Raw genomic sequence first — 26411 nt, 5'->3', positions numbered from 1 at the left:
TGCCCAGGAAAAGCCCAAACACCAGCGCCACAACTCAGTGTTCCCCACAGCTAAGGAAGGATGTGTTGGCCCTGGAAAGGGTCCAGAGGAGGTTCTGGGAAAGATCCCGGGAATGAAACGCTTGACGTATGAGGAGTGATTGAGGACTCTGGGTCTGTAACTAATCAGGAATGCAGAAGGAGGGATGTGTTGGTGCAGTTATACAGGGCTTCGGTGAGACCGCACCTCGAGTATTGTGTGCAGTTTTGGTTCCCTTTTCTGAGGAAGGATGTTGTTGCTGTGGAGGGAGTGCAGCGAGGGTTTAGCAGGCTGATTCCGGAGGGACTGATGTATCAGGTGGGATTGACCAGGTCAGGATTGTTTGCGCAGGAGTTCAGACGAATGAGACTTATAAATTGTGACAGGACCAGACAGGGTAGATGCAGGGAGGATATTCCTGATGGTGGGGTCGTCCAGAACCAGGGATCACAGTCTGAGGATTCAGGGGAGAACATTTAGGACGGAGGTGAGGAGACATTTCTTCACCCAGAGGGTGGTGAGCCTGTGGAATTCATGAGCACAGGAAGTAGTTGATGCCAAAACATTGAACGTATTTGAGAGGTGGCTGGATATAGCACTCGGGGCGAATGGGATCAAAGCTTAGGGAAGAAAGGAGTTGGATGATCAGCCACCATCTGAGGCTTGAAGGGCCGAATGGCTTCCTGCTGCTCCTATCTTCTATGTTTCTATGTACTCGATAGAGTTTGGAAGGTTGTGGGGGCGGTGGTGGTGGTGGCGCAGTGGGGGGAATCTCATTGAAACTTACAGATGACTAAAAGGCCCGGATAGACTGGATGTGGGGAAGATACTTCCATTCATAGGAGAGACTGGGATCTGAGGGCACAGCCTCAGAGTAAAGGACGCAGAGTTTAGAACGGAGAGAAGGAGGAATTTCCTCAGCCAGAGGGAGGCGAATGTGTGGAATTCATTGCTACAGAAGGCTGTGGAGGCCAGGTCTTTAAGACAGAGATAAGTAGGTTCTTGATTGGTGAGGGGATCAAAAGTTATGGGGAAAAGACTGGAGGATGAGGTTGAGAAACTCCTCAGTCATGTTTGAATGGCGGAGCAGACTCGATGGGCGAATTCTGCTCCTTTACCTTATGGTCTTCTGTTTACTGTGTCTACTGATCCTGGTGTTTTGTTTGATTTAATTGTTAACCATGTGTCACTGGAGTAATGACCTTTTTATTTCCCCGCAGCAATCGTTATTATTGTGTTGGTCGTACTATTAGTCATCGCTGCCTTTGGAATCGCAGCCTTTGTGTACAAGAGACGCGCAGTGAAAAGCACAGCCACTCCGAGGTAATTTTTATTGATGTTTGGGTGTGTCCAGTTGAAGGCTTGTGGGTTTGGAGAGGTTCCAGATACAGCACTGTGCCCCGAAAGCTTGCTAAACTTGGTATCTGGAGCCTGAGTCATATCTCAGTTTTGATAGAACAAGTTTTAATTCCCACACCTCAGAGTGAAACGTGGGCCTTCGCCGCAGGCCTGGGACTGACAGAGTGCTGCACTGTCAGCAGGACAGTCTTTCAGGTGAGATGTTCTAACCAAGCTTCCCGCTGCCCGCTCGGGTGGCCTGTGGCTGGCATGATGACACAGAGGTGGACAGCACGGTGGCAGAATAGTCAGTATTGCTGCCTCACAGTGCCAGTGTCCCGGGTTCGATTCACAGCTCGGGTCACTGTCTGTGTGGAGACTGTATGTTCTCCCCGTGTCTGCTCCGGGTGCTCCGGTTTCCTCCCACACTCGGAAGGTGTGCGGGTTAGGGGGATTGGCCATGCTAAATTGCCCCTTTGTGTTGAGGGGGATTAGCGGGGTAAATATGCGGGATGACGGGGATAGGGCCTGGGTGGGATTGCTGCAGACTCGATGGGCCGAATGGTCTCCTTCTGCATTGTAGGGATTCCATGATTCCTCCAAGCTGGGAGCTCTCAGGGTGGGATTCGACCACCCCATAGCGGCAGGGAGCAGTGTCAGGTCTGGAAAACATGGGAAGCCGGTCAGAGTTCCATTAGCTTTGGTGGGATGGGGCTATAGATTCCCTGATTGTCAGCAGTTGAACTGTGAAGTGTTGGTGTTGCATTGTTGGCTTCTGTCTGTCATCCCCTGCTTGTGTCTTTAGGACCCAGCAGCCTACGACGCCTGGGCTCTCGAATCCAGCCTACACCGACAGCGCCCCAGCAACTCCTCAAGTACCAAGGTTCAAGGCTCCTAAGGCAAGTCCTGGCACGGGTGTAGCTGTTAGCTCTCTGGGTTCCTTATCCAGAGAAGGCGAGCGGGTTCACGGGGTGGCACAGTGGGTTAGCACTGCTGCCTCACAGCGCCAGGGACCCGGGTTCGATTCCCGGCCTTGGGTCACTGTCTGTGTGGAGTCTGCACATCCGACCCGTGTCTGCGTGGGTTTCCTCCGGGTGCTCCGGTTTCCTCCCACGTGCCAAAGGTGTGTGGGTTAGGTTGGTTGGCCGTGCTAAAATCGATCCTTCGTGTCAGCGGGACAAGCAGGGTAAACGTGTGGTGTTACAGGGATCGGGCCTGGGGGGGGGGGGGATTGTTGTCAGTACAGACTTGATGGGCTGAATGGTCTCTTGTTGCACCGTAGGAATCCTATGAAAGCCCAACAAGTCTAAGAGAACGAATTCTGTGGGCTCGATTTTACAGCTTCACGTTTTCATTTCTTTTCATTTTTTCATTTGGTTTCACGTTTGTATTGTCCGCTCCTCGCCCGCTCTGTGGCGGGCAAGGCGACAGAATCCCGGTGCGTATATTCAGAGAAAAGAAACCAGGAGGGAGAGAGAGAGCCTTCCAGCTGGTATTGAGTGGAGGTGAGGGGGCGGGGAGGACGTCACCACAGATTACTTTCAGGTTCTTCTGACTGCTCAGTCAGAGAGCAAACAACCCATCCAGATGACGTCACTGAAGGAAGTGACTCAGTCATTCAGTCCATCGCAGCTCCCAGTGCAAGCATGCAGTTGGTCTGAGACCTGTGGTTCTCGTCCCACAAGAACACAATTGGCTTCTAACTGGCCAACAAACTGTATCAATCTTTCAGCGCGTCAGCCCATTGTCATCTCAGATCAACAGGAACTGGCCTTCGCCAGTCTGGCACACTGTTTCGCTTTAGTCACTGTTTATATTTGCTCATTCTTACCTTCCTGTTTCAGGGTCCAATGATGGTCGCTCCACCCCCTCCAGCCTCCTACACAGCAGCAATTGCAGTCAGCCCGCCTCACCAGGTAGGTGTCCCGTCAGAAGGACGTACCTCTCCTTTCCCACACAGGGTAACTCTGGGTGCATTGGCACAGCTGGGATTCTGCCCTCATAAGCCAGCAGGCTACTCATTGCCTTGTGTTTGTTCTTGCAGGCAAGCCCTCCTCAACCTCTGGCGAATAAACCACTCGTACCACTGGGCAAGGTAAGTTAGCCTTTTGACTGATGAGTACTCACCTGAGGAAGGAGCTGCGCTCCGAAATCTCCTGATTCCAAATCAACCTGTTGGACTTTAACCTGGTGTTGTGAGACTTCTTATTGTGCCCACCCCAGTCCACTGCCGGCATCTCCACCTGATGTGCACTCAAATAGGTCGAGAGTTTATTTATTACTGTCACAAGTAGGCTTACATTAACACTGCAATGAAGTTACTGTGAAAATCGCCACACAATGGCACCTGAGGGAGAATTTAGCATGGTCAACCCACCTAACCGACACGTCTTTCAGACTGTGGGAGGAAACCGGAGCACCCGGAGGAAACCCACGCAGACACGGGGAGAATGTGCAAGCTCCGCACAGACAGTGACCCGAGCTGGGAATCGAACCCGGGTTCCTGGCACTGAGAGGCAGCAGTGCTGATCACTGTGCCACTCCGCACAGACAGTGATCCGAGCTGGAAATCGAACCCTGGTATGATCGCAATCATTTTTATTTGGGAAGCCAAGCAGCCAATTTTCCACTCCTGGAATAAATCTAAAAACTTCACGGTTTAAAGGAAAGAATTGTACTCCACAAAATTCAAAGAAGGTGCATCCTAATAATGACAGTCTGTGTGAACCAATCAACTGAAGATTTTCAAAAGAAAATTCCTTCTCTGAACCAAACTTTTTAACTCAAATATCCTTCAACATCCATTTGACACATCCCACTCATAGTCAATCAGGTCAGCTATCAGTGTGGTTGTGGAATATGCTGAGATGCCGGCTGAAAGAGCCCAGCACGGTGGCACAGTGGTTAGCACTGCTGCCTCACTGTGCCAGGGACCAGGGTTCAATTCCCGGTTTGGGTCACTGTCTGTGCAGAGCTTGCACATTCTCCCCGTGTCTGCGCGGGTTTCCTCCGGCTGCTCCAGTTTCCTCCCACAGTCCACAGGTGTGCAGGTTAGACGGATTGGTCATGCTAAATTGACCCAGAGTGTCCCAGGATGTGTCGGTTAAGGGTGGGATTTGTGGGGTAAATGCATGGGGTTAAGGAGATAGGGTGGGGGAGAGGGCCCGGATAAGATACTCGGTAAAGGAGTAGGTGGAGACTCGGATGGACTGAATGGCCTCCTTCTGCACTGCAGGGAGTCTATGGCTGGCCACGCTAAATTGCCCCTTCATGTCAGGGAGGCCAGCTAGGTGAAATGCATGGGGTTATAGGGATTGGGCCTGGGTAGGCCTGGGCCTGGGTCGGTGCAGCCTTGATGGGCCGAATGGCCTCCTTCCGTACTGTAGGGTTCCGATAAGTCACTCATTTGTCCGGAAAGACTACAAAGAAAACCCAAAAAAGGAATGTTGCTGCTTTGATCACGTAGTATTGACCTATGCAATGGAATGGGTGTAAAGGGATCAGCCGCCCATTTTATCTCCATCATAGAATCCCTGGAGGCCATTCAGTCCATCGAGTCTGCACCAACTCTTTGACCGAGTATCTTACCCAGGCCCTCTTCCCCACCCCTATCCCCTCAAATCCACGCATTTACTTCGCGAATCCCACCCTTACCCGACACATTTCAGGACACTCAGGGTCAATTTAGTGTGACCAATCCGTCTAACCCACACATCTTTGGAGTGTGGGAGGAAACCAAAGCAGCCGGAGGAAACCCACGCAGAAATGGGGAGAATGTGCAGACAGTGACCCAAGGCTGGGAATCAAACCCTGGTCCCTGGCACTGTGAGGCAGGAGTGCTAATCACTGTGCTACCGCACCACCACTGTGCAACTCCGTACAGACAGTGACCCAAACCAGAATCGAACCGGGTCCCTGGCACTGTGGGGCAGCAGTTGGGCTGATCAGGTTAAAATTAGCCTCCACTGGAGGAAAGATTGCAATTCCCCAATATTGACAACCCGTCTTCAAACAAAGAGGAGTTGATCAGGTTTGTCACTGCGACTGAGTGAAATGAATGTACTGTGTTTGTTCTCCCACTTTGTCCACTGGCAGCGTCTCATTCATTTTTGGGCTTTGTTGCAGCCTTCAGGGTTGAGGGCACCCCCTCCTCCACCGGCAGCCAAACCCCTCCTTCCACCGGCAACCAAACCCCCTCAGCCACCCATGCCCAAGGTAAGACCATTTCTACATTCTCTTTGTGGGGGGGGCTATGTGATCTGGGTGTTGCTGGCTAGACAAGCATTTGGGAATTGTCCTTGAGAAGGTTTTGATTTGATTTGATTTATTATCGTCACATGTATTAGCATATAGTGAAAAGCATTGTTCCTTGCACGCTGCACAGACAAAGCATACCGTTCATAGAGAAGGAAAGGAGGGAGTGCAGAATGTAGTGTTACAGTCATAGCTAGGGTGCAGAGAAAGATCAACTTCATGAGAAGTTTGTCCATTCAAAAGTCTGACAGCAGCAGGGAAGAAGCTGTTCTCGAGTCGGTTGGTACGTGACCTCAGACTTTTGTATCTTTTTCCCCGAAGGAAGAAGGTGGAAGGGAGAATGTTCGGGGTGTGTGGGATCCTTAATTATGCTGACTGCTTTGCCGAGGCAGTGGGAAGTGTCGACAGAGTCAGTGGATGGGAGACTGGCGAAGGATTGGGCAATGATTTGGAATATGGGAAAAGGTGATTGTGGGTCACCTTCCAGAGTCACTGTAGTCCACACACATTGATTTTACTTTTGTGAGTTTAGTGCATAGACACTAGAAGCAGGAGTAGGCCATTCAGCCCTTTGAGGCTGCTCCGCTCTTCATTACGATCATTCTTGTGATCAAATTCAATATCATGATCCCCTCTTTCCCCCATGTCCCTTGATCCCTTTCGCCCCAAGGGCGACATCTAATTTTGTCTTGGAATCATCCAACAATTTGGCTTCAACTACTTCCTGCAGTGGTGAATTCTACACATTCACCACCTTCTGGGTGAAGAAATTTCTCGAGGGCCTTCACACACCTATAATTAACCTCAGCATCCGTCATCATCTTCTCCTTGGTGAATTAAGGACCTCACCCAAAATATGGTGATCGGAATGGAGGTGTGAATTCTCATTGCTGAGATGATGAAGTTTTGTCAGTGTAATCTGTGCGCTGTAAACACTCCAGTCTGGAATTCCAAAGGCAAATCAATTCCAGAGTTTCCTGGAAGGTGGGAATTATATTAGACTGTCAGACCACAGTTGTGTGAAAGGGGAACCAGCCTCGACATAAATATTTACCATAAAACAGCCACAGAATATTAGAAAGCAGCGATAAAAATTATTTTCCTTATCAAATTCCGTGTCTTTAATGTGCTGCTTGCCAAATGACAGCAGGTAAATGAATTTGTAAGCTGCTTGAGCGCACTCAAAGCAATTGTGAATGATCGATTCCTGGACAACAGAGGTTGTAGTGCGGTCAATATTGGGGTGGCACAATGGCTACCACTGCTGCCTCACAGCACCAGGGACACGGGTCTGATTCCGGCCTCGGGTCACTGTCTGTGTGGAGTCTGCATGTTCTCCCCGTGTCTGCATGGGTTTCCTCTGGGTGCTCCAGTTTCCTCCCATGCTCCAAAGTGTAGGTGAGGTGCATTTGCCATGTTAAATGTGTGGGAGGACAGGCTGAGAGTAAGGTATTTCATTTTCAGTTTGATTTATTATTGTCACATGTATTGGGACACAATGAAAAGTATTGTTTCTTGCATGCGATGCAGACATAGCATACCATTCATAGAGAATGATAGAGAGGGTGCAGAATGTGGTGTCACAGTCATAGCTAGGGTGTAGAGAAAGATCAGCTTAATATAAGGTAGGTTCATTCAAAAATCTGATGGCAGCAGGGAAGATGATGTTCTTGTGTCAGTTGGTACATGACATCAGACTTTTGTATCTTTCTCCCGATGGAAGAAGGTGGAAAAGAGAATGTCCGGGGTGCGTAGGGTCCTTGATGATGCTGACTGCTTTTCTGAGGCAGCGGGAAGTGTAGACGGAGTCAGTGGATGGGAGGCTGGTTTGTGCAATGGGCTGGGTTTCGTTCACAATTCTTTGTAGTTCCTTGCAGTCTTGGACAGAGCAGGAGCCCATACCAAGCTGTGAGAAAACCACAAAGGTTGGAACAGAAACTGGAATTTTTGCTTTCTGGTGCCCTGGAAGAATCATAGAATACGACAGTGCAGAAGAGGCCCTTCGGCCCATCGAGTCTGCACCGACATATAAAAGACCCTGACCTGCCTCATCCCACCTGCCAGCACTTGGCCCATAGCCTTGAATGATATGGTATGCCAAGTATGCATCTGGGTACTTCTTAAAGGATGCGAAGCATCCTGCCTCCACCATCCTCCCAGGCTGCACTGTCACCACCCTCTGGATAAAAATGTTTTTCCTCAAATGCCCCCCCAAATCTCCTGCCCCTCACTTTTAACCTGTGTCCCCTCGTAACTGCCCCGACAACCAAGAGGAACAGCTGCCCCCTATTCACTCTGTCCATGCTCCTCATAATCTTGAACACCTCCATCAGGTCCCCCCCCCGCCGTCAGTCTTCTCTGCTCCAACAAAAACAACCCAAGCCGACCCAACCTCTCTGTATAACTTAAATATCCCATCCCAGGCAGCATCCTGGTGAATCTCCTGTGCACCCCCTCCAGTGCAATCACATCCTTCCTATAATGTGGGTGATTAGAACTGCATGCACACTGTACTCCAGCTGTGGCCTCACCAACGTCCAACACAACTCTATCATGCCCTCTCTGCTTTTGTAATCTATACCCTGATTGATAATGGCCAGTGTGCCATATGCCTTTTTCACCACCCGATTAACCTGCCTTTCCTCCTTCAGAGATCTATGGGCCAATACACCAAGGTCCCTTTGTTCTTCGAGCTTCCCAGTGTCAGACCTTTCGTAGTATACTCGCTAGTCAAATTACTCCTTCCAAAGTGCATCATCTCACACTTTTCAAGGTTAAATTCCAAAAGTGTCCAGAGGGGCAATTTTTTTCCCACAGAGGGTGGTGTGTGTCTGGAACAAGCTGCCAGAGATAGTAGTAAAGGCGGGTACAATTTTGTCTTTTAAAAAGCATTTGGACAGTTAGATGGGTAAGATGGGTGTTGAGGGATATGGGCCAAATGCGGACAGTTGGGACTGGCTCGGGAGCAGAATGGACAAGTTGGGCCAAAGGGCCTGTTTCCATGCTGTAAACTTCTATGACCTCGATGCCACTTATCTGCCCATTTGACCATCTCATCTATACCTTCCTGTAACCCAAGACACTCAACCTCACTGTTAACCATCTGGCCAACCTTTGTGTCATCAGAAATGGACTGGACTTTGCTCATGACCCTTCATTTGATTCGATTTGGTTTGATGTGTTATTGTCACACGTATTAACATGCAGTGAAAAGTATTGTTTCTTGCACGCTATACAGACAAAGCATACAGTACATAGAGAAGGGAAGGAGAGCATGCAGAATGTAGTGTTACAGTCATAGCTAGAGTGTAGAGAAAGATCAACTTAATGTGAGCTAAGTCCACTCAAAAGTCTGAAAGCAGCAGGGAAGAAGATGTTCTTGAGTTGGTTGGTACGTGATCTCAGACTTTAGTATCCTTTTCCTGATGGAAGAAGGTGGAAGAGAGAATGTCCGGGGTGTGTGGGGTCCTTAGTTCTGACACTGGGGTCATTTCTTGTGGTCTCGGTAGAGGGCCTGGGTAAGATGCTGTGCCAGAGAGTCGGTGCAGACTCGATGGGGTGAATGGCCACTGTAGGGATTCTATGATTCGATGATATCTCCTGTCCCTGCTCACAGCGGGATGGGAGATAGACTGACAGGACTGAGATTCCACCGGCAGGGGTGGAAGAACGAGCTGGAGCAAACACTGGAAGAGATGATGGTTTCCTTTTTGAATCCTAGGTCTTGATGCCTCCAACCAAAGCAAGGAAGTGAATGAAGATTAACAGGCATTCACCTTGGAAATGCTGGAATGAACCGGTACATAGTACTGCAAAGCGGACCTCTGTTTCTGAAGCATCTCCATTTATTCTGGTGAGCTGGACACAACATTCCAGAATTGATCAGTCTTCCTCCTCAAAGGGAAGATGGGAGAATGTTTGGGACACCAGGTGCTTTTTTTTTTCCTGGATCAGTGGAATTATATGTTGGATTTTCTTCAGTCTAACTCCCACAGCTCACTCAACCTTTGGAAATTTGTATTTATATATATCGCAAATGCATTTATTATTCAATAAAATTCAATCACAAAACCCAACCTGAATATTTCTGAGGTTTGTCTGCCTGGGGAACTGTGAATTTTACCTGATTGAGTTTTTGAATTATCCCAGGTAATCCCTTCGGACTGAACTGATGTGGAGATGCCAGTGTTGGACTGGAGTAACACAAAGAAATCCCACAACACCAGTTTAAAGCCCAAACAGGTTTATTTGAAGCAAAAGCCATAAGTTTTTGGAGTTCTGGAACTCCCAGCCACCTGACAGAGGGACAGGCTGTGCCAAAAGCTTGTGGCTTTTCCTACAAATAAACCTGTTTGGACTTTAAATTGGTGTTGTGGGATCTCTTTCTGTTGAGACGGAACTACCAAGGTGCCAGGTTTGATCCAGGAGAGGTTTAAGAGAGTAAAGCTATCAATGTGAATGGTCTCCGTGAGAGTCAGGCGTCTGGGAACAGTGATTAGCACTGCTGCCTCACAGCACCAGGGATCCGGGGTCACTTCCTGGCCTTGGGTCACTGTCTGTGTGGAGTCAGCATGTTCTGCCCATGTCTGCGTGGGTTGCCTCCAGGTGCTCCGGTTTCCTCCCACAACCCGAAGATGTGCAGGTTAGGTTGATTGGCTGTGCTAAGTCGCCCCTAATGTCAGGGAGATGAGCAGGGTGAATGAGGGTGGTGAATGATGACTATGGAAATAGGACCTGGGTGGGGTTGTGGTCAGTACAGAAACAATGGGCCAAATGGCCTCCTTTTGCACTGTCGGGATTCTTTGATTCTGACAGTCATGCGAAGTGTTAACAGATGGAATGTGCGAATACATGATACATATGAAATAGAAGCAGAAGTAGGCCATTCGGCCCCTTGTCCCTGCTATGCCATTCAATAAGATCATGTTTTGCAATTGAGTTTCATGTCCTCCATCTTCACTGGATAACCTTTGTCACAAAAAGTTGGTTTGCAGGTGCAGCAGGTAATTCAGAAGGCAAATGGAATCTTGTCCTTCATTACTAGAGGGATGGAGTTTAAAAACAGCGAGGTTATGTTGCAGCTGGAAAAGGCGCTGGTGAGGCCACACCTGGAGTACTGTGTACAGTTTTGGCCTCCTTACTTGAGAAAGGATATACTGGCACTGGAGGGGGTGCAGAGGAGATTCACTGGGCTGATTCCGGAGTTGAGAGGGTTGGCTTATGCGGAGAGACTGAGTAGACTGGGGCTATCCTCTTTATAATTCAGAAGAATGAGGAGAGATCTCATAGAAACATATAAGATTATGAATGGAATAGATAAGATAGAAGCAGGGAAGTTGTTTCCACTGGCGGGTAAAACTAGAACTAGGGGACATGACCTCAAAATAAGGGGAAGCAGATTCAGGACTGAGTTGAGGAGGAACTTCTTCACACAAAGGCTTGTGAATCTGTGGAGTTCCGTGCCCAGGGAAGCAGTTGAGGTGACCTCATTGAATGTAAGACGAAGACAGATACATTTTTGAACAGTAAAGGAATAAAGGGCCAAATGGCCTCCTCCTATCTTCTTTGTCTCTTCGATGTTATGGTGAGTGGGTGGGGAAGTGGAGCTGAGTCCATGAAAAGATCAGCCATGGTCTTACTGAATGTGAAGCAGGCTCCAGGGGCCAAATGGCCTACTCCTGCTTCTTATGTTCTCACGTTCTCTAATTCTCTAAAAGGTAGGGGCTACCTTTTTTGAAGCAGTGGTGTTCTACTTGACATGATTGAAGCTCTGAAATTGCCCTTGGATGGTGAAGCATGAGTTGACACAGAGGAACATAAGGTGAGATTGAAACCCGGGAGCTGGATCCTTGTTGAAGCCATCCGAGCAAGAGCGACTTCTGGAGAGAATTCCAAGGCAAGTCTGCGAGATTGGAAACCTTCACATGAACCTTTCTCCTGGTGTAAAATAGTTAATTATTCTTATTGAGTAAATGTTTTATTCATTGTGTTAAGAATTCATTTTCAGACTGCTATGAATTAATTCAACAACTTCCCTGAATTCTTTCAAAATAAAAATTGGACCCATCTTGCCCAATTTCACTGTGGGATCTGACTTTTCCAAGATTAACTTCAGCTGAGATCCACACATCGCCTTGATTCCCTCAATCAAAAACCTGTCTAACTCGGTGTTAAATGTATTCAATCACCCAACCTCTCCTACTTTTTGAGGAAGAGAATTCCAATGTCTCACAATCTCCTGAGAACCTTCTGTTTTTGTAGTATGGATAAATGATCTGGAGGAAAATGTGGGTGGTCTGATTAGTAAGTTTGCAGATGACACAAAGATTGGCGGAGTTGCTGATAGTGCCAGGAGTTGTCAGAGGATACAACAGGATACGGATGGATCGGAGGCTTGGGTACAGAAATAGCAGATGGAGTTTAATCCAGACAAATGTGAGGTGATGCATTTTGGTGTATCAAATTTAGGTGTGAATTATACTGTAAATGGCAGAACTCTTCGAAACATTAACATACAAAGGGATCTGGGCGTGCAGGTCCATAGTTCCCTAAAAGTGGCAGCACAGGTGCCAAGGTGGTTAAGAAGACATTTGGCATGTTTGCCTTCATTAGCAGGGGCATTGAGTACAAGAGTTGGCAAATTATGTTGCAGCTGTATAAAATCTTGGTTAGGCCACATTTGGAGTGTTGCGTGCAGTTCTGGTCACCACACTACCAGAAGGATGTGGAAGCTTTGGGGAGAGTGCAAAGAAGGTTCACCAGGATGTTGCTTGACCTCGAGGGTGTTGGCTACGAGGAGAAGTTGAACAAACTGATATTGTGAGCCTAGTCAAAAAGCAAAAGGAAGCATTTGTCAAAGCTAGGAGGCAGGGAACACACAAAGCAAGTGTGGAATACAAGGAAAGCAGAAAGAAAACTCAGCAAGAAGTAAAGAGGGCTAAAAGGGGTCATGAAAAGGCATTGGCCAACAGGATTAAGGAAAATCCCAAGGCTTTTTATGTGTTTATCAAGAGCAAAAGGGTACCAGGGAGAGGGTTGGCCCACTCAAGGACAAGGGAGGGAATGTGTGTGTGGAGCCAGAGGAAATGGGTGAGGTATTCAATGCATACTTTGCGACAGTATTCACCAAACAGAAGGACTTGGTGGATGATAACTCTGGGAAAGGGTCCGTAGGTAGTTTGAGTCATGTTGAGATCAAAAAGGAGAAGGAATTGGGATTCTTGAGGAACATTAAGTTAGACAAGTCCCCAGGGCCTGATGGGATATGCCCCAGAATACTGAGAGAGGCAAGGGAGGAAATTGCTGGGGCTTTGAGAGAAATCTTTGTATCCTCACTGGCTGCAGGGGAAGTCTCAGAGGATTGGAGAATAGCCAATGTTGTTCCTTTGTTTAAGAAGGGTAGCAAGAATAAACCAGGTAATTACAGGCTGGTGAGTTTTACATCCGTGGTAGGGAAATTATTGCAAAGGATTCTTCAAAACAGGATTTATTCCACTTGGGAAAAAGTATTAGTCAGAGGCAACATGGTTTTGTGAAGGGGAGGTTATGTCTCACAAAGTTGATCGAGTTTTTCAAAGAAGTGACGAAGATGATTGATGAGGGTAGGACAGTGAATATTGTCTACATGGATTTCAGTAAGGCCTTTGACAAGGTCCGTCATGACAGACTGGTGCAGAAGGTGAAGTCGCATGGGATCAGAGGTGAGCTGGCAAGGTGGATACAAAACTGGCTCAGTCACAGAAGACAGAAGTTAGCAGTGGAAGGGTATGTTTCTGAATAGAAGGCTGTGACAAGTGATGTTCCTCACGGATCAGTGCTGGGACTTTCGCTGTTTGTAATATATATAAATGATTTGGAGGAAAATGTAACTGGATTGATGAGTAACTTTGTGGACGACACAAAGATTGGTGGACTTGTGGATAGTAAGAGGACCATCAGAGGATACAGCAGGATATAGATCAGTTGGAGACTTGGGTGGAGAAATGGCAGATGGAGTTTAAACCGGACAATGTGAGATAATGCATTTTGAAAGGTCTAATACAGACAGGAAATATACAGTAAATGGCAGAACCCTCAGGTGTATTGATAGGCAGAGGGATCTGGGTGTTCAGGTACACAGGTCACTGAAAGTGGCAATGCAGGTGGAGAAGGTAGTCAAGAAGGCATACGGCATGCTTGCTTTCATCGGCAGGGGCATTGAGTTTAAAAATTGGCAAGTCATGTTGCAGTTTTATAGAAACTTAGTTCGGCCGCCCTTGGAAAACAGAGCCTGATTTTACCATTGCATTGCACCTATTTTCGAGGGAGGCGAGTCAGATGTATCTCTGGGAGGGGAGGGGAGTGAGGCCAGATCATTCATTGGTGAGTGGGGGTGGGGGGGGTGCTGGGTGGGGGGGTAGAGTTACACTCTCAAAGAATTTGAAAATAAATTTCCCTTTCACGAAACCATGTTGACTCTGCCTGCTGGTCCAATGATTTTCTGAATGTCTTGCAAGTACGTTCTTCCTGATAGATGCCAGCATTTTGCAAATCACAGGTGATGAATGAGTTGGCCATTTGACTCCAGTTTAATGGTGTCTTCCATCCCAGGAGAGGGTGCAGCGTAGCAGAATGGGTGTATCGGATGAGTAATGTGAATTGGCGAATAATGGAAATGTCTCATCCATATTTAGTAAAATGCAGTGACTTTTTTTTGGAATGAAACTGTACAAATCAGAACCCATGATGCCATCATACATCAGTGCTGATGCAGTCTGTTAACTTGCAGACAATTCCTCTGATCTCATCAGCCTGCACCCATCCACATTCTAAACTTAGAATGATCATACTACTTTCCCTTCCTCATAGAGTTATAGAAGTCGGTTGGTCCGTAACCTCAGACATTTTCCCGACGGAAGAAGGTGGATGAGAGCATGTCCGGGGTGCAAGGGGTCCTGAATTATGCTGGCTGCTTTTCCGAGGCGGCAGGAAGTGTCGGCAAAGTCAGTGGATGGGAGGCTGGTTTGCTTGGTGGACTGGGCTTCATTCACGACCCTTTGTAGTTCCTTGCGGTCTTGGGCAGAGCAGGAGCCCATACTAAGCTGTGATACAACCAGAAAGAATGTGTCCTATGGTGCATCTGTAAAAGTTGTCTCTGCCACTGACTCTGGCAGCTTGTTCCAGACACTTAGCATTGTCTGTGTGAAAAAAATTGCCCCACTGGACACTTCTGTATCTCTCCCCTCTCACAAACCTCTGCTCTCTAGTTTTAGACTTCCCTACCATTGGGAAAAGATATTGACGATGGAGCTGATCTATGCCTTTCATGATTTGATAGACCTCTGTAAAATCACCCCTAAGCTTTCTACACTGCAGGGAAAAAAGTCCAGTCGATCCAGCTTCTCCTTACAACTCAAACCATCAAATCCCGGGAACATCCTAGTAAATCTTTTCTGCGCTCTTTCTAGTTTAATAATATCTTTTCGATAATAGGGTGACCAGAATTGCAGACAGTACTCCAAGTGTGGCCTTACCAATGTCTTGTACAACTTCAACAAGATGTCTCAACTCCTGAATTCAATGTTCTGACCAACGAAACCAAATATGCAGAATGACTCCCTGATGTGACAAAACCTTTCTTATTAGACACATGGTGATGGCCCAATGTTCCTCTTTCTTGGTCTGGTGTTCGTCCTCAGCCCCTGACCCCTTGTTCACCCATCTGTTTTTGCAGTCATACGCTAGTTGGAGGACATGCATTAGATTGTGGTTAGTTTTCAACTTAAAACCGTCTCTCAGCTTTTTCTGCTTGACTCCAAGTCTTGACTTCTGCTAATCTTCTGCTGAATCATCATTATTTCCTTTCCATGACTCAGCGATTCTTCCGAAGATGTTCCTCATCACTCCAGGTATGAGTATCTTTTACAAATCTAACTACGTTTCCAACCCAACCTTCAACCTGCAGCCATTGTCCCTTCTGGTTCTGTTAGGCCTCAGAGTCTTCCCAGTACATCCCCAATTAAGAAGTCTCACAATACCAGGTTAAAGTCCAACAGGCTTATTTGGAATCATGAGCTTTCGGAGCGCTTCACCCTTCATTAGGTGAGTGGGGGGGTCGGTTTCACAAACACAACATACGTATACAGAGACCCAGTTGCAAGACAATGGTTGAAATGCGAGTCTTTACAGGTTATCATGATTTTACTCATGAGGACAGCATCAACCGGGATCTTGGATTCATGTCACTTGGTACAGATTTTACAGGTACAGACAGTGTGAGCGGACAGAGGTCTAATCACAGGTGAAAGAGGTACCTGTAAAGACTTGATTCGCTGTAAAGGCTCACATTTCAACCATTATCTTGCAATTGCGTCTCTGTCTGTATATGCCGTGTTTGTGAAACCGACCTCTCCACTCACCTGAGGAAGGAGCAGTGCCCCGAAGGCTCATGATTCCAAATAAACCGGTTGGACTTGAACCTGAGTGTTTTCAGACATCTTCCTTTTTTGACAGAGATGAGGAGAAAATCTTTCTCTGAGATGATTGTGAGACAGGAATTCTCTGTCTCAGACGGCTGTGGAGACAGTGGGGGGGAGGGCACATGGGGTATTTTTAAGACAAAGGTGGAAAGAGGCTTGTCAAAGGTTATTGAGGTGGAATGTGGAAGTTGAAACACAAACACAAGCCGTGTCGGTGTGACGGGAACGACAGATAATTTGATGTTTGCCACATTCCATTGATTCCCACACTTCATAGTTGGCTTTTAAAACCATGAAAATTTCAGCAATGCTCCAGCCAAACTCAGAGAAGATGTGTACCATCTTAATATCAGTGTTGATACCTTTCCAGTGTTCCCGTGAAACTTTGTTATGGTCAGTTATGTTGTTAAGATGCAAGGGGACACATACTGGGTAGAGTCACAGAGGTTTACAAACAGGCCCTTCAGCCCAACTTCTCCATGCTGCCCAGTTTTTAACCACTAAGCTCGCCCCAATTGCCCACATTTGGCCGATATCCCTCTCCATCCATCTTACCCATGTAACTGTCTAAATGTTTTTTCACAGACAAAATTGTACCAGTCTCTACGACTACATCTGGCAGCTCATTCCAGGCACTCACCACCCGCTGGGTAAAAAAAATGTCCCTCTGGGCACTTTAGTATCTCACCCCTCTCACCTTAAAGCTACACCCTCTAGTTTTAGACTCCCCTACCTTTGGGAAAAGATATTGACTCTCGAGCTGATCTGTGACCCTCATTATTTTATCGACCTCTATAAGATCATCCCTCAGCCTCCTACGCTCCAGAGAAAAAAGTCCCAGTCTATCCAGCCTCACCTTATAACTCAAACCATCAAGTCCCAATAGCATCTGAGTAAATCTTGTGTTAATTGTTTTTGAACACATATAAATGGGGTACTGACCCGAGAGTGTGCCACATTTTCACGGTGATGTTTGGGTTGAGGTGGCCCTGGGGAGGGGTTGCGCTGTGTCCCCTGGTGTCCTTGAACCTTTCTCTGTCCAGTGGCCACCACAGGGACTGCAGCAACACACTGTCAGACCACTCCGATTTGATTTGATAAGCTTCCTTCAAAAGTTTTATCCTTTGTTTTACTGCTCCATGAAGGTGTTTTCAATTTAATGAGTTAATTTGTGTGTTTCGACAAGAGAATTTAATCGGGGAAGCTGGGGGCGGGAGGACATTGGCTGGAATGGGAGGAGAGCGGTGAGATTGGAAAAGTCAATGAGCCATCAGTCTGCAAGACATGACAGAAAAGTAGGCCATTTGGCCCATTGCATCTGCTCTGCCATTCCATCATACTAACTAGATCAGAGAATTCCTGCACTGTCCATTCGGCCCATCAAGTGTGCATCAACTCTCTGACAGAGCACTACACCCAACTCACCTCCCTGCTCCTTTCCTGTAACCTCACGCATTAACCCCACTAACTAACACCACCACCCCCCTCAAACTACAATCTTGGGACACAAAGAGTCAACTTAGCATGACCAATCCACTGAACCTGCACATCTTTGCACTCTGGCAGGAAACCCAAACAGACACAAGGAGAACATGCAAACTCCACACAGACAGTCACCCCAGTCTCTCTCTCTCACACACACACACACACACACACCACCCCCCTCACCCCCCAGTCCAACCTTGGAAAGCCACAGAGCATCAAATCCCACTGAGGTTCAAAAGTTATTGACCAAAGCAGAAGAAAATCAAAGGCAGACATTTAACCATTAACTCCTCCTTGCAATGTTATACTGGGGTTAAACATCATAGAATCCGTACAGTGCAGAAGGATCTGCACCAACAATAATCCCACCTTGGCCTTATCCCCGTAACCCACATATTTACCCCATTAATCCTTCTAAACTACACATCCCGAAACACGAAGGGCAATTTAGCACGGCCAATACACCTAACCCATAGATCTTTGGCGTGTGGGAGGAAACCGGAGCACCCAGAGGAAACCCACACAGAGACGGGGCAGAGTCCACATGGACAGTGACCCAAGCTGGGAATTGAACCCAGATCCCTGGTTCTGTGAGGCCGCAGTGCTAATCACTGTGTCGCTGTGCCGTACCAATGGGGAAAGACTGAGCAGGCTGGAGTTACTGATCCACAGTACTTTAAGATGGCGAGAGGGTTTGACCTGCACAGTGCTGAGGAAGCATTTCCCCTTCAGCCAGAACCAGACGTCGAATAATCTCACTCACTCTCTTCACCAAGTGCAGGAGAGCAGAACTACATTTGATTTCAGCCATCAGGTTCCACTGAGGCCTCATTGAAAGCATCTGGATCTTTTGGCTAAGATGAGAAATGAGATCAAGCCTTGGAGGAGGTGCAATGCCTGCTCCAATCAGCTTGGATCATGTTGATCAAGCCCAAGGCAGGAAGTGCTGAGCCTGTCTTGTCAGCTTGGATCGGGAATGTCTCACTTGTTGAGACTTTGATTGGATTAAAATTGAAATAAACGAAAAAATCTGCTTGGGGCAGCATGGTCGCACTGCTGCCTCACAGCGCCAGGGACTCGGGTTCAATTCCTGGCTTGGGTCACTGTCTGTGCGGAGCCTGCACATTCTCCCCACGTCTGCGTGGGTTTCCGCCGGGTGCTCTGGTTTTTTTCCCACAGTCTGAAAGACGTGCTGGTTCGGGTTCATTGACCTGAACAGCCGCCAAACTGTGGCGACTAGGGGAATTTCACAGTAACTTCAACAAGAGTGTTAATGTGAGCCTAACTTGTGACCAATAAATGAACTTTATCTCGGGTGGGGAATTCTGGAGAGATCAGTTTACCCAGAGAGTGGTGAGAACGTGGAATTTGCAGCCTTAGGGAGAGTTTGAACTGAAGAGGATATCGATGCCGTTAAGAGTTTTATTTTTAACTGTGACCAGGTTACTCCCTCCAGCCTCCCAATAAATAAATAAAACTTTCATACCTTTGCAGTGACTCAGGTTGGGAAGTTTCCATTTGTAGCAAGTGTGAAGCAAGCTCCTGTTTAATTGGATGTGTAGTTAAGTGGGCAGCCACCAAGACGAAATGGGGCTTGTTGTTGAGAGATAATTGATTCAGTTGTGATTTTGGGTGATTGTGAATTCAGTTGGATGAGGTGAAGAGCAGTTAAAGGCTCACTCAAAATGGCCCTCAATGACTGTCTCAAAGGAGACTGGAGTGCCAAACAGGTCAGTATATTCAGAATGAACTGCCTCCTTGACTGTGAGTCTGTTTGGAGAGAGCAGTCGGGGAGGAGGACATGTCAGGTTATCCATGGACTCTCAGCCCACTCGCACTTTCCAGGCTCCAACTGTGAAGCACTCTGGGACATTTCTTAACCCCCCCCCCATGACCCTCACTTCCTGTTTCTGGGCAAGAGGCTCCAGCCCACAGAGACATCATGAGATATCCTAAACCTCAATAAACAGCTTCAAACCAATCAGCGATTGTAAAGCACAGGGTGAATAACCAGTGAGGAAGACCAGAACATCGAGAAGGTCAGGAACCAAGAGACCTTCAAGAGGAACTGGGGAACAGGTGATGTTAGGTCAGAGGTCAAATCTTTACACTTCTGGGTCACATTCACACCTCACCAAGGAAGGATGTGATTGCAATGGATGGGGCGCAGAGGAGGTCCACCAGGGTGCTGCCTGGGATGGAGCATTTGAGCTACAAGGTAAGACTGGATAGTGGTATGAAGAGAGATTGAACAGTTTAGGCCGACACTGTCTGGAATGAGGGGAGATCAAATTGAGGTTGCAAGAGGAATTTTCTGAAGGATGTTCCTCTTGGGGTGCCCTACATTTGTTGAACCTCACTCAGACAATACATGGACTGTGAAAGACAGCATATACTTAATGAATAAAAAGGAATTTATTTGCTCATGCATACATCAGGAGGTGAACACGTTCAGTGAGGGGTGACTGTCCTCTCTGGCCTAATATTGCTGGGTAAAATTATTCTCGTATTCTGAACATTTCTCGTCAATCAGACTGGAGGACCCAGTCACAAAATTCAATATTATTCCCTGAGCCAATCATTGTCAATCGGAATAGGAGCAGATTAGCTTATTGTCCATGTAGGTTCCTTCCCCTTTACCTGGGAAACCGAACCCACCAGTAACCAAGGCCACTATTTACATCTGTGATTTTTTAATTGGTGAAAGGAGTCACTCCAAAGTGCGATGGATGCTGGGACAAGGAGTAAAATTGAGGAGGAATTAGACAGATTTTGAAGGGCTTGAAAGGTGACAAGGAGAAGGCAGGAAAATTGGGGTGAGGAGCATATCAGCCAGGATCAAATGGCAGAACAGACTCGATGGGCTGAATGGTCTAATTCTGCTCCTGCATCTTAAGAATCGGCTTGGGTTGTTTGACATCAAGCAGAGATGTCTGAAGGGGGACATGTTCGAGGTGTACAAGGTTGAGGGGTATGGACAGGGTGTGGAGGGAGCAGCGGCTCCCTTGATTGAGGGGCCAGTCATGAGGGGGCAGAGATAGGGGGCTGAGGGATTCAGAGGGGATTTGAGAAAAAGCTTTCTCTCTCGGAGGGTGGTGGGAATCTGGAACGCGCTGCCTGGAAAGGTGGTGGAGGCCAGAAACGTTATACCCCTTGAAAAATATTTGGGTGAGCACGTGAAATGTCCTAACGTTCAAGGATATGGGGTCAAAGTGCAGGAAAATGGGATTAGTGCGCTTTTAGTGGTAGATATTGTCAGTGCAGAATCGGTGGGCCTTTTCCATACTGGATGACTCTGTGGCAGGTCAAAGACTCAATGTAACCTTTCTCACTGGGATGAGTAACGCTTTCAATATTACGACATGAACTGGTGGGATGATTCAACATCATCACACTGTGACGACAATCTCCTCTTCAGTAGAAACCTTTGGTTGAGCTGAGACTCTTCTTGTGTTACAGCTCATACCAATGAAGGAAAGAAGGGATCACAGTGGGCGGCACGGTGACACACTGCTTAGCACTGCTGCCTCACAGCGCCAGGGATCCGCGTTCAATTCCCAGCTTGGGTCACGGTCTATCCGGAATTTGCACGATTCCCCCCACCCCCGCTGTGTCTGCGTGGGTTTCCTCTGTGTACTCTGGTTTCCTCCCACGATCCAAAAGATGTGCGGGTTAGGCAGATTGGCCATGCTAAATTGCCCTTTAGTATTAGGGGGACTAGCGAGGGTAAATGCATGGGATATGGGAATAGAGCTTGGGTGGGATTGTGGTTGGGTACAGACTCGATGGGCTGAATGGCCTCCTTCTGCACTGTAGACATTCTATGATTCTAAGCAGCTGGAACATAGCAAAACACAGCGCAATGTGTTCAGACTGAGATTTGACTCTGAGCTGTTCAGTGAGGTGTGAGGCCAGATGTCACTATCGGGGGGTTGATACAGGGGAAACAGACACAGAGGCAGCTGGAGAGGGAGTTGCAGTGCTTGGACCCAGGGAGCTGAAGGCCCTGGTGGAGCGACAGAAACTTTCACTGCACAAGAGGCCAGAACTGGAGGAGCACAGAGATCTGACAGGGTGGTGAGACTGGAGGAGGTGACGGAGGAGGGAGATGGGGTGCAAAGGAATTTGAGAACAAGGATGGGAAGTTGAAAATGGAGGTGTTGTCAGCCTGGAGAGGGCGGGGTCTCCTGCCGCGGAAAACAGGCACAGAACAGCAGAGATTCAGGAAGTGAAGGAGCAAGGTGCAAAAGGAGGAATTATCTGAAACCAGAAGTTACAATAGCTGATACAAGGAAGCTCATGTTAACTTCTTTCTTTTTTTTCACTATGACAATCCCTACAGTGCAGAAGGAGGCCACTCAACCCATCAAATCTGCACTGAATCCCAGACAGACTATCTCAGCCAGTCCCTCTCCCTCTCACTCCCACACATTGACCATGGCTAACCCATTTAACCTACACATAAAATGATAGAATCCCTGCCGTGCAGAAGGAGGCCACCCGACCCATCGAGCTTGCACTGACAACAATCCCAGCCAGGCCCTATCCCCGTAAACCCACATATTTACCCTGCTACCAAAAGAGAAAACAGTGAAAAATCTCAGCAGGTCTGGAAGGAGAGAAAAGAGCTGACGTATCAAATCCAGGTGACCCTTTGTCAAAACTCCAGGTTCTAATTATTTGAGAATCACGTTTACCTTTCTACCTTTGTAATCTAAACGTCTGTAACCGTACTGGTCGCAAACTTCATTGAACAGTCCATGTGTGCTGTAAAGGGTTAATAACACAGGCAGGTTAATGAATGATTCAGGCTGTGATGGAGCTATAATTAATAGTCATGTGTGTTTGTGTGTGGAGTGTGAGTCACCCACCTGGTAATTATTGTACAGAATTGAAGTCCCCTACCTCTTGTTTCAACTAAGCACCCAGCTCTGCTGACAATTCCTCTTGTCAACACAAGCCTGGAACATTCCTCAAATACCATCAATAATGGTGGGGGTTTTTTTTTGATCAATGGAACTTGTTTTGCTCTGAATGATAAAAATCAACCTAAACACGGTGATAACTCCCATTCCATTCAGGAGCTGTGCAGCAAGTCCTGAAGGCAACATGAGAATTTAGCATGGCCAATGCACCCTAACCACCACGTCTCTTGGACTTTGGGAAGAAACCCACACAGACACAGGGAGAATGTGCAAACTCCGCACAGATCGTGACCCGGGAATCGAACCTTGGTGCTGTGAGGCAGCTGTGCTAACCACTGTGTCACCCAGTAGCTATTAACAAAGAACCCGGAGTTAGGACATGGTGTTGAGGAGCCAGGCTATAGTTGAGGTTGATTGGCCACGCGAAAATTGACCCGAGTGTCTGGAGGATTAGCAGGATAAATGTGTGGGGTTATGGGAATAGGGCCTGGGTGGGATTGTGTTCGGTGCACACTCAATGGGCTGAATGGCCTCCTTCTGCACTGTAGGGATTCTAGGATTCGATTCTCCTGCCCTCTCCATTGGAGCCTCTTTGACCCCTGAGTTCACGGTAACACCACTACTAGCATCATGGTCTAGCCAACATGACCACGAATCCAAAGCTCGATGGAGTGGATACTGGCAGGCTGAGAAATGGTGCTCTAGACAAACACAGAGGCTCATAGTCACAGCTACCACATTCCCAACCAAACCCCAATTCCAAAAATCAGAGGACGAAGGGTATTTTTGTTTTTAAGTGTAAACTTCACTGGGACTATCCCACATCACGTTGCTTTGACTTCAGCAATATCCGTATCATAGCTGGTTGTTGTGGTTAGCTCGTTGGGGACTCGTTGGGACACACCCAATAGTTAGCATGCATTGATAGGTGCAACAGAGGGTGAGGACATTTCTTATTTCAGTCGAAAAATTGTCATCTTTTCTTTGTTGATTCTGTATTGGATGCTCCTGTCGGTGTCCAGTGTTGTAGTCACTGCTCTGTTGGAGCTTGCAGACTCAGCTCATCCTCGCTCCTCTGCACGATCCAAGTCATTGTTCCACTGTCAACTCCACTCCACATTCCCTGCTCCCCTCACCCCCTGACTCACCCTGACCAACACGAAACCTTCTGCTGCTCTCCTGCTCTCCTTCCTCATGCCACACTGCTGAGCTCAGACACAACTGTACAGGACCTATAAACACGTGAGCTCAGTGCCTACAGCTACGGACATTGTTTTGAAGGTACAATGACGTGCCAGTGCATTACCTGTGAAGGTACACTGTCGTCCTCAAGTGTCAGTGTATTGCACAAAAACGAGTGTGGGTGGCACGGTGGCACAGTGGTTCGCACTGCTGCCTTACAGCGCTAGGGATCCAGGCTCAATTCCCGGCTTGGGTTGCTATCTGTGTGGAGCTTGCACGTTCTCCCCGTGTCTGCTTGGGTTTCCTCCAGGTGCTCCAGTTTCCTCCCACAATCGGAAAGATGTGCTGGTGAGGGTGCATTGATCTGAACAGGCACCAGAGTCTGGAAATTGGGAATTTTCACAGTAACTTCATTGCAGTGTTAATGTAAGCCTTCCTTGTGGCGAATGAATAAACTTTAGAAGCAGGAAGAGGCCATTCGGCCCTTCGAGCCTGCTCCACCATTCATCATGACCATAGCTGATCATCAAAAGCAATATCCTGATCCCACTTCCTCCCCTTATCCCTTGATCCCTACAACTCTCAGAGCTGTTTCTAATTTCTTCTTGAAATCACACAATGCTTTGGCCTCAACTACTTTCTGTGGAAGTAAATTCCACACATTCACCACCCTCTGGGTGAAGAAATTTCTCCTCACCTCAGTCCTAAAAGGTTTATCCCCTTATTCCCAAACGATGACTCCCAGTTCTGGACTCCCCCACCATCAGGAGCATTCTTTCTGAATCTACCCTGTCAAACCCTGTTAGAATTTTATAAGTTTCTATGAGATCCCCTCTCACTCTTCTAAACCCCAGTGAATATAATCCTCACTGACTTAGTCTCTCCTCATATGACAGACCTGCCATCCCAGGAATCAGCCTGGTAAACCTTCACTGCACTCCCTCCATAGCAAGGGCATCCTTCCTCAGATAAGGACACCAAAACTGCACACAATACTCCAGGTGTGGCCTCATCCACACCCTGTACAATTGCAGCAAAACATCCCTATCCCAAGACTCAAATCTTCTCACAATGAAGGTCAACATACCATGTGCCCATTGAGATGTGGTGTAGTCACGGCATGCCAGCGTGTGGCCCATGGAAACCTACCACGGGACTGGACAACCTGCAAACCCTTCTCCTGACCTCCCTGTCCACCATCTGGCTCAATTCACCGTGTCACCAAATTTCCTGCTCCTGTTTACAACAGAGGGATGGCTCTCTCGAGACTGGTGACATCAAGGCGAATGAGGGGCAGTGCAGGGAAGTGGCATTGGGTTGGAAGATGGAGCGTGATGTAACTGAACGGCAGAGCAGGCTGGAGGGGCCGAACGGCCTCCTCCTGTCCTGATGTTCCACATTGTTCTCAGTCTGTGCTTTGTACTGGCAGGGCTCTCTGGAAGCAGTCACATCTGACTCCACATCGCAATACTGCAGTTTCAGCACAAGGTGGAGGCAGAGGATAAAGGCTGGACAGATTCACACTGTCCACACAGTGAATGAGAGGAGGCCATTCAGCCCCTCCATCCTGTCCCACCCATTGAGTGAGATCATCTTCGATCTGCGCCTGAACTCCTTTGACCAGCCTTTCTCTCACACAGGAAGCAGTTGATGCCAAAATATTGAACGTATTCAAGAAGCAACCAGATAGAGCACTTGGGGCAAAAGGGATCAAAGGTGATGGGGAGAGAGCAGGGTGAGGGTGATGAGTTGGACGAGCAGCCATGATGGTGATGATTGGCGGAGCAGGCTCGAAGGGCCAAACAGCCTTCTCCTGCTGCTATCTCCTATGTTTCTATTCAATCCCCAGAAAATCCAACCCAGCAACAATGTGGTGATCTCAGTCCCCCAGACAGACTGTTACTGGTGTCGGGGAGTTTGTCCAAAACGTCTGTCTGTCTCTTTGAGCGGCTGAGCTTCTTCCCTTGTCTGGGGGAGTGTTTCAGCTGGGAATATGGGTGACATGCCCCCTTTTTGTGGGGGGGTGGGGGTGGGGGGGGGGCGGGGGGGGGAGGTGGTGGGCAGAGAGTTGGGGGAGGGGGCGGGTGCACAGAGAGAGATGAGGTGGCTGTCAATAGGTGGGTGATCCCTGGTCAGGACAGTGTTTGTGAAGCTCAGTGAACCCTCAGTATCAGTCACTGCCTCACTCTGCCCTGTGTCCATCCGAATGTTTTCCTTTCCTCTGTCCGCAGCACTCCTCTTTTTTTTTAGTTTAAAGATATTATTTATCAGTGTCACCAGGAGGCTGACATTAACACTGCAATGAAGTTACAGTGAAAATCCCCTCATCGCCACACTCCGGCGCCTGTTCGGGAGAATTTAACATGGTCAATCAACCTAACCAGCACATCTTTGGACTGTGGGAGGAAACCCATGCAGACACGGGGAGAACGTGCATGCCTCACACAGACAGTGACCCAAGCCAGGAATCAAACCCGGGTCCCTGGCACTGTGAGGCAGTAGTGCTCACCACCAGGGAGTTGTTTCATGTTTGCATGTGTGCGTGTAGTTGCATGTGTGCGTGTAGTTGCATGTGTGTGTGTGTGTGTGTGTGTGTGTATTACCGTGTGTGTGTGTGTGTGTGTGTGTGTGTGTGTGTGTGTGTGTGTGTGTGTGTGTGTGTGTGTGTGTACTGCCGTGTGCGCGTATTGCCGTGTGCCTGTGTGTGTCTGTCATTACGCTGTTGTCAGATTGGGATATTGAGTAGCTGGAT

The 26411-nt window shown here is 47.9% G+C and overlaps 1 protein-coding gene across 1 annotated transcript in view; it reads left to right on the top strand.

Annotated features, from left to right (window-relative positions):
• LOC145361273 (zinc metalloproteinase-disintegrin-like MTP4) overlaps positions 1-25310 on the top strand; it is a 73034-nt gene extending 47724 nt beyond the window's left edge. The window contains exons 19-24 of the mRNA XM_080216904.1: positions 1239-1341; positions 2162-2255; positions 3201-3272; positions 3401-3451; positions 5482-5571; positions 25089-25310. Of these exons, the coding sequence (XP_080073030.1) occupies positions 1239-1341; positions 2162-2255; positions 3201-3272; positions 3401-3451; positions 5482-5571; positions 25089-25310 (632 nt within the window). The remainder of the gene's footprint in view (positions 1-1238; positions 1342-2161; positions 2256-3200; positions 3273-3400; positions 3452-5481; positions 5572-25088) is intronic.
• Positions 25311-26411: the final 1101 nt, after the last annotated feature.

This window comes from Carcharhinus amblyrhynchos, chromosome 34, assembly GCF_965287045.1.
Source record: "Carcharhinus amblyrhynchos chromosome 34, sCarAmb.v2.hapA, whole genome shotgun sequence".
NCBI classification, from domain to species: domain Eukaryota; kingdom Metazoa; phylum Chordata; class Chondrichthyes; order Carcharhiniformes; family Carcharhinidae; genus Carcharhinus; species Carcharhinus amblyrhynchos.
This window is presented reverse-complemented; position numbering and strand designations above follow the sequence as displayed.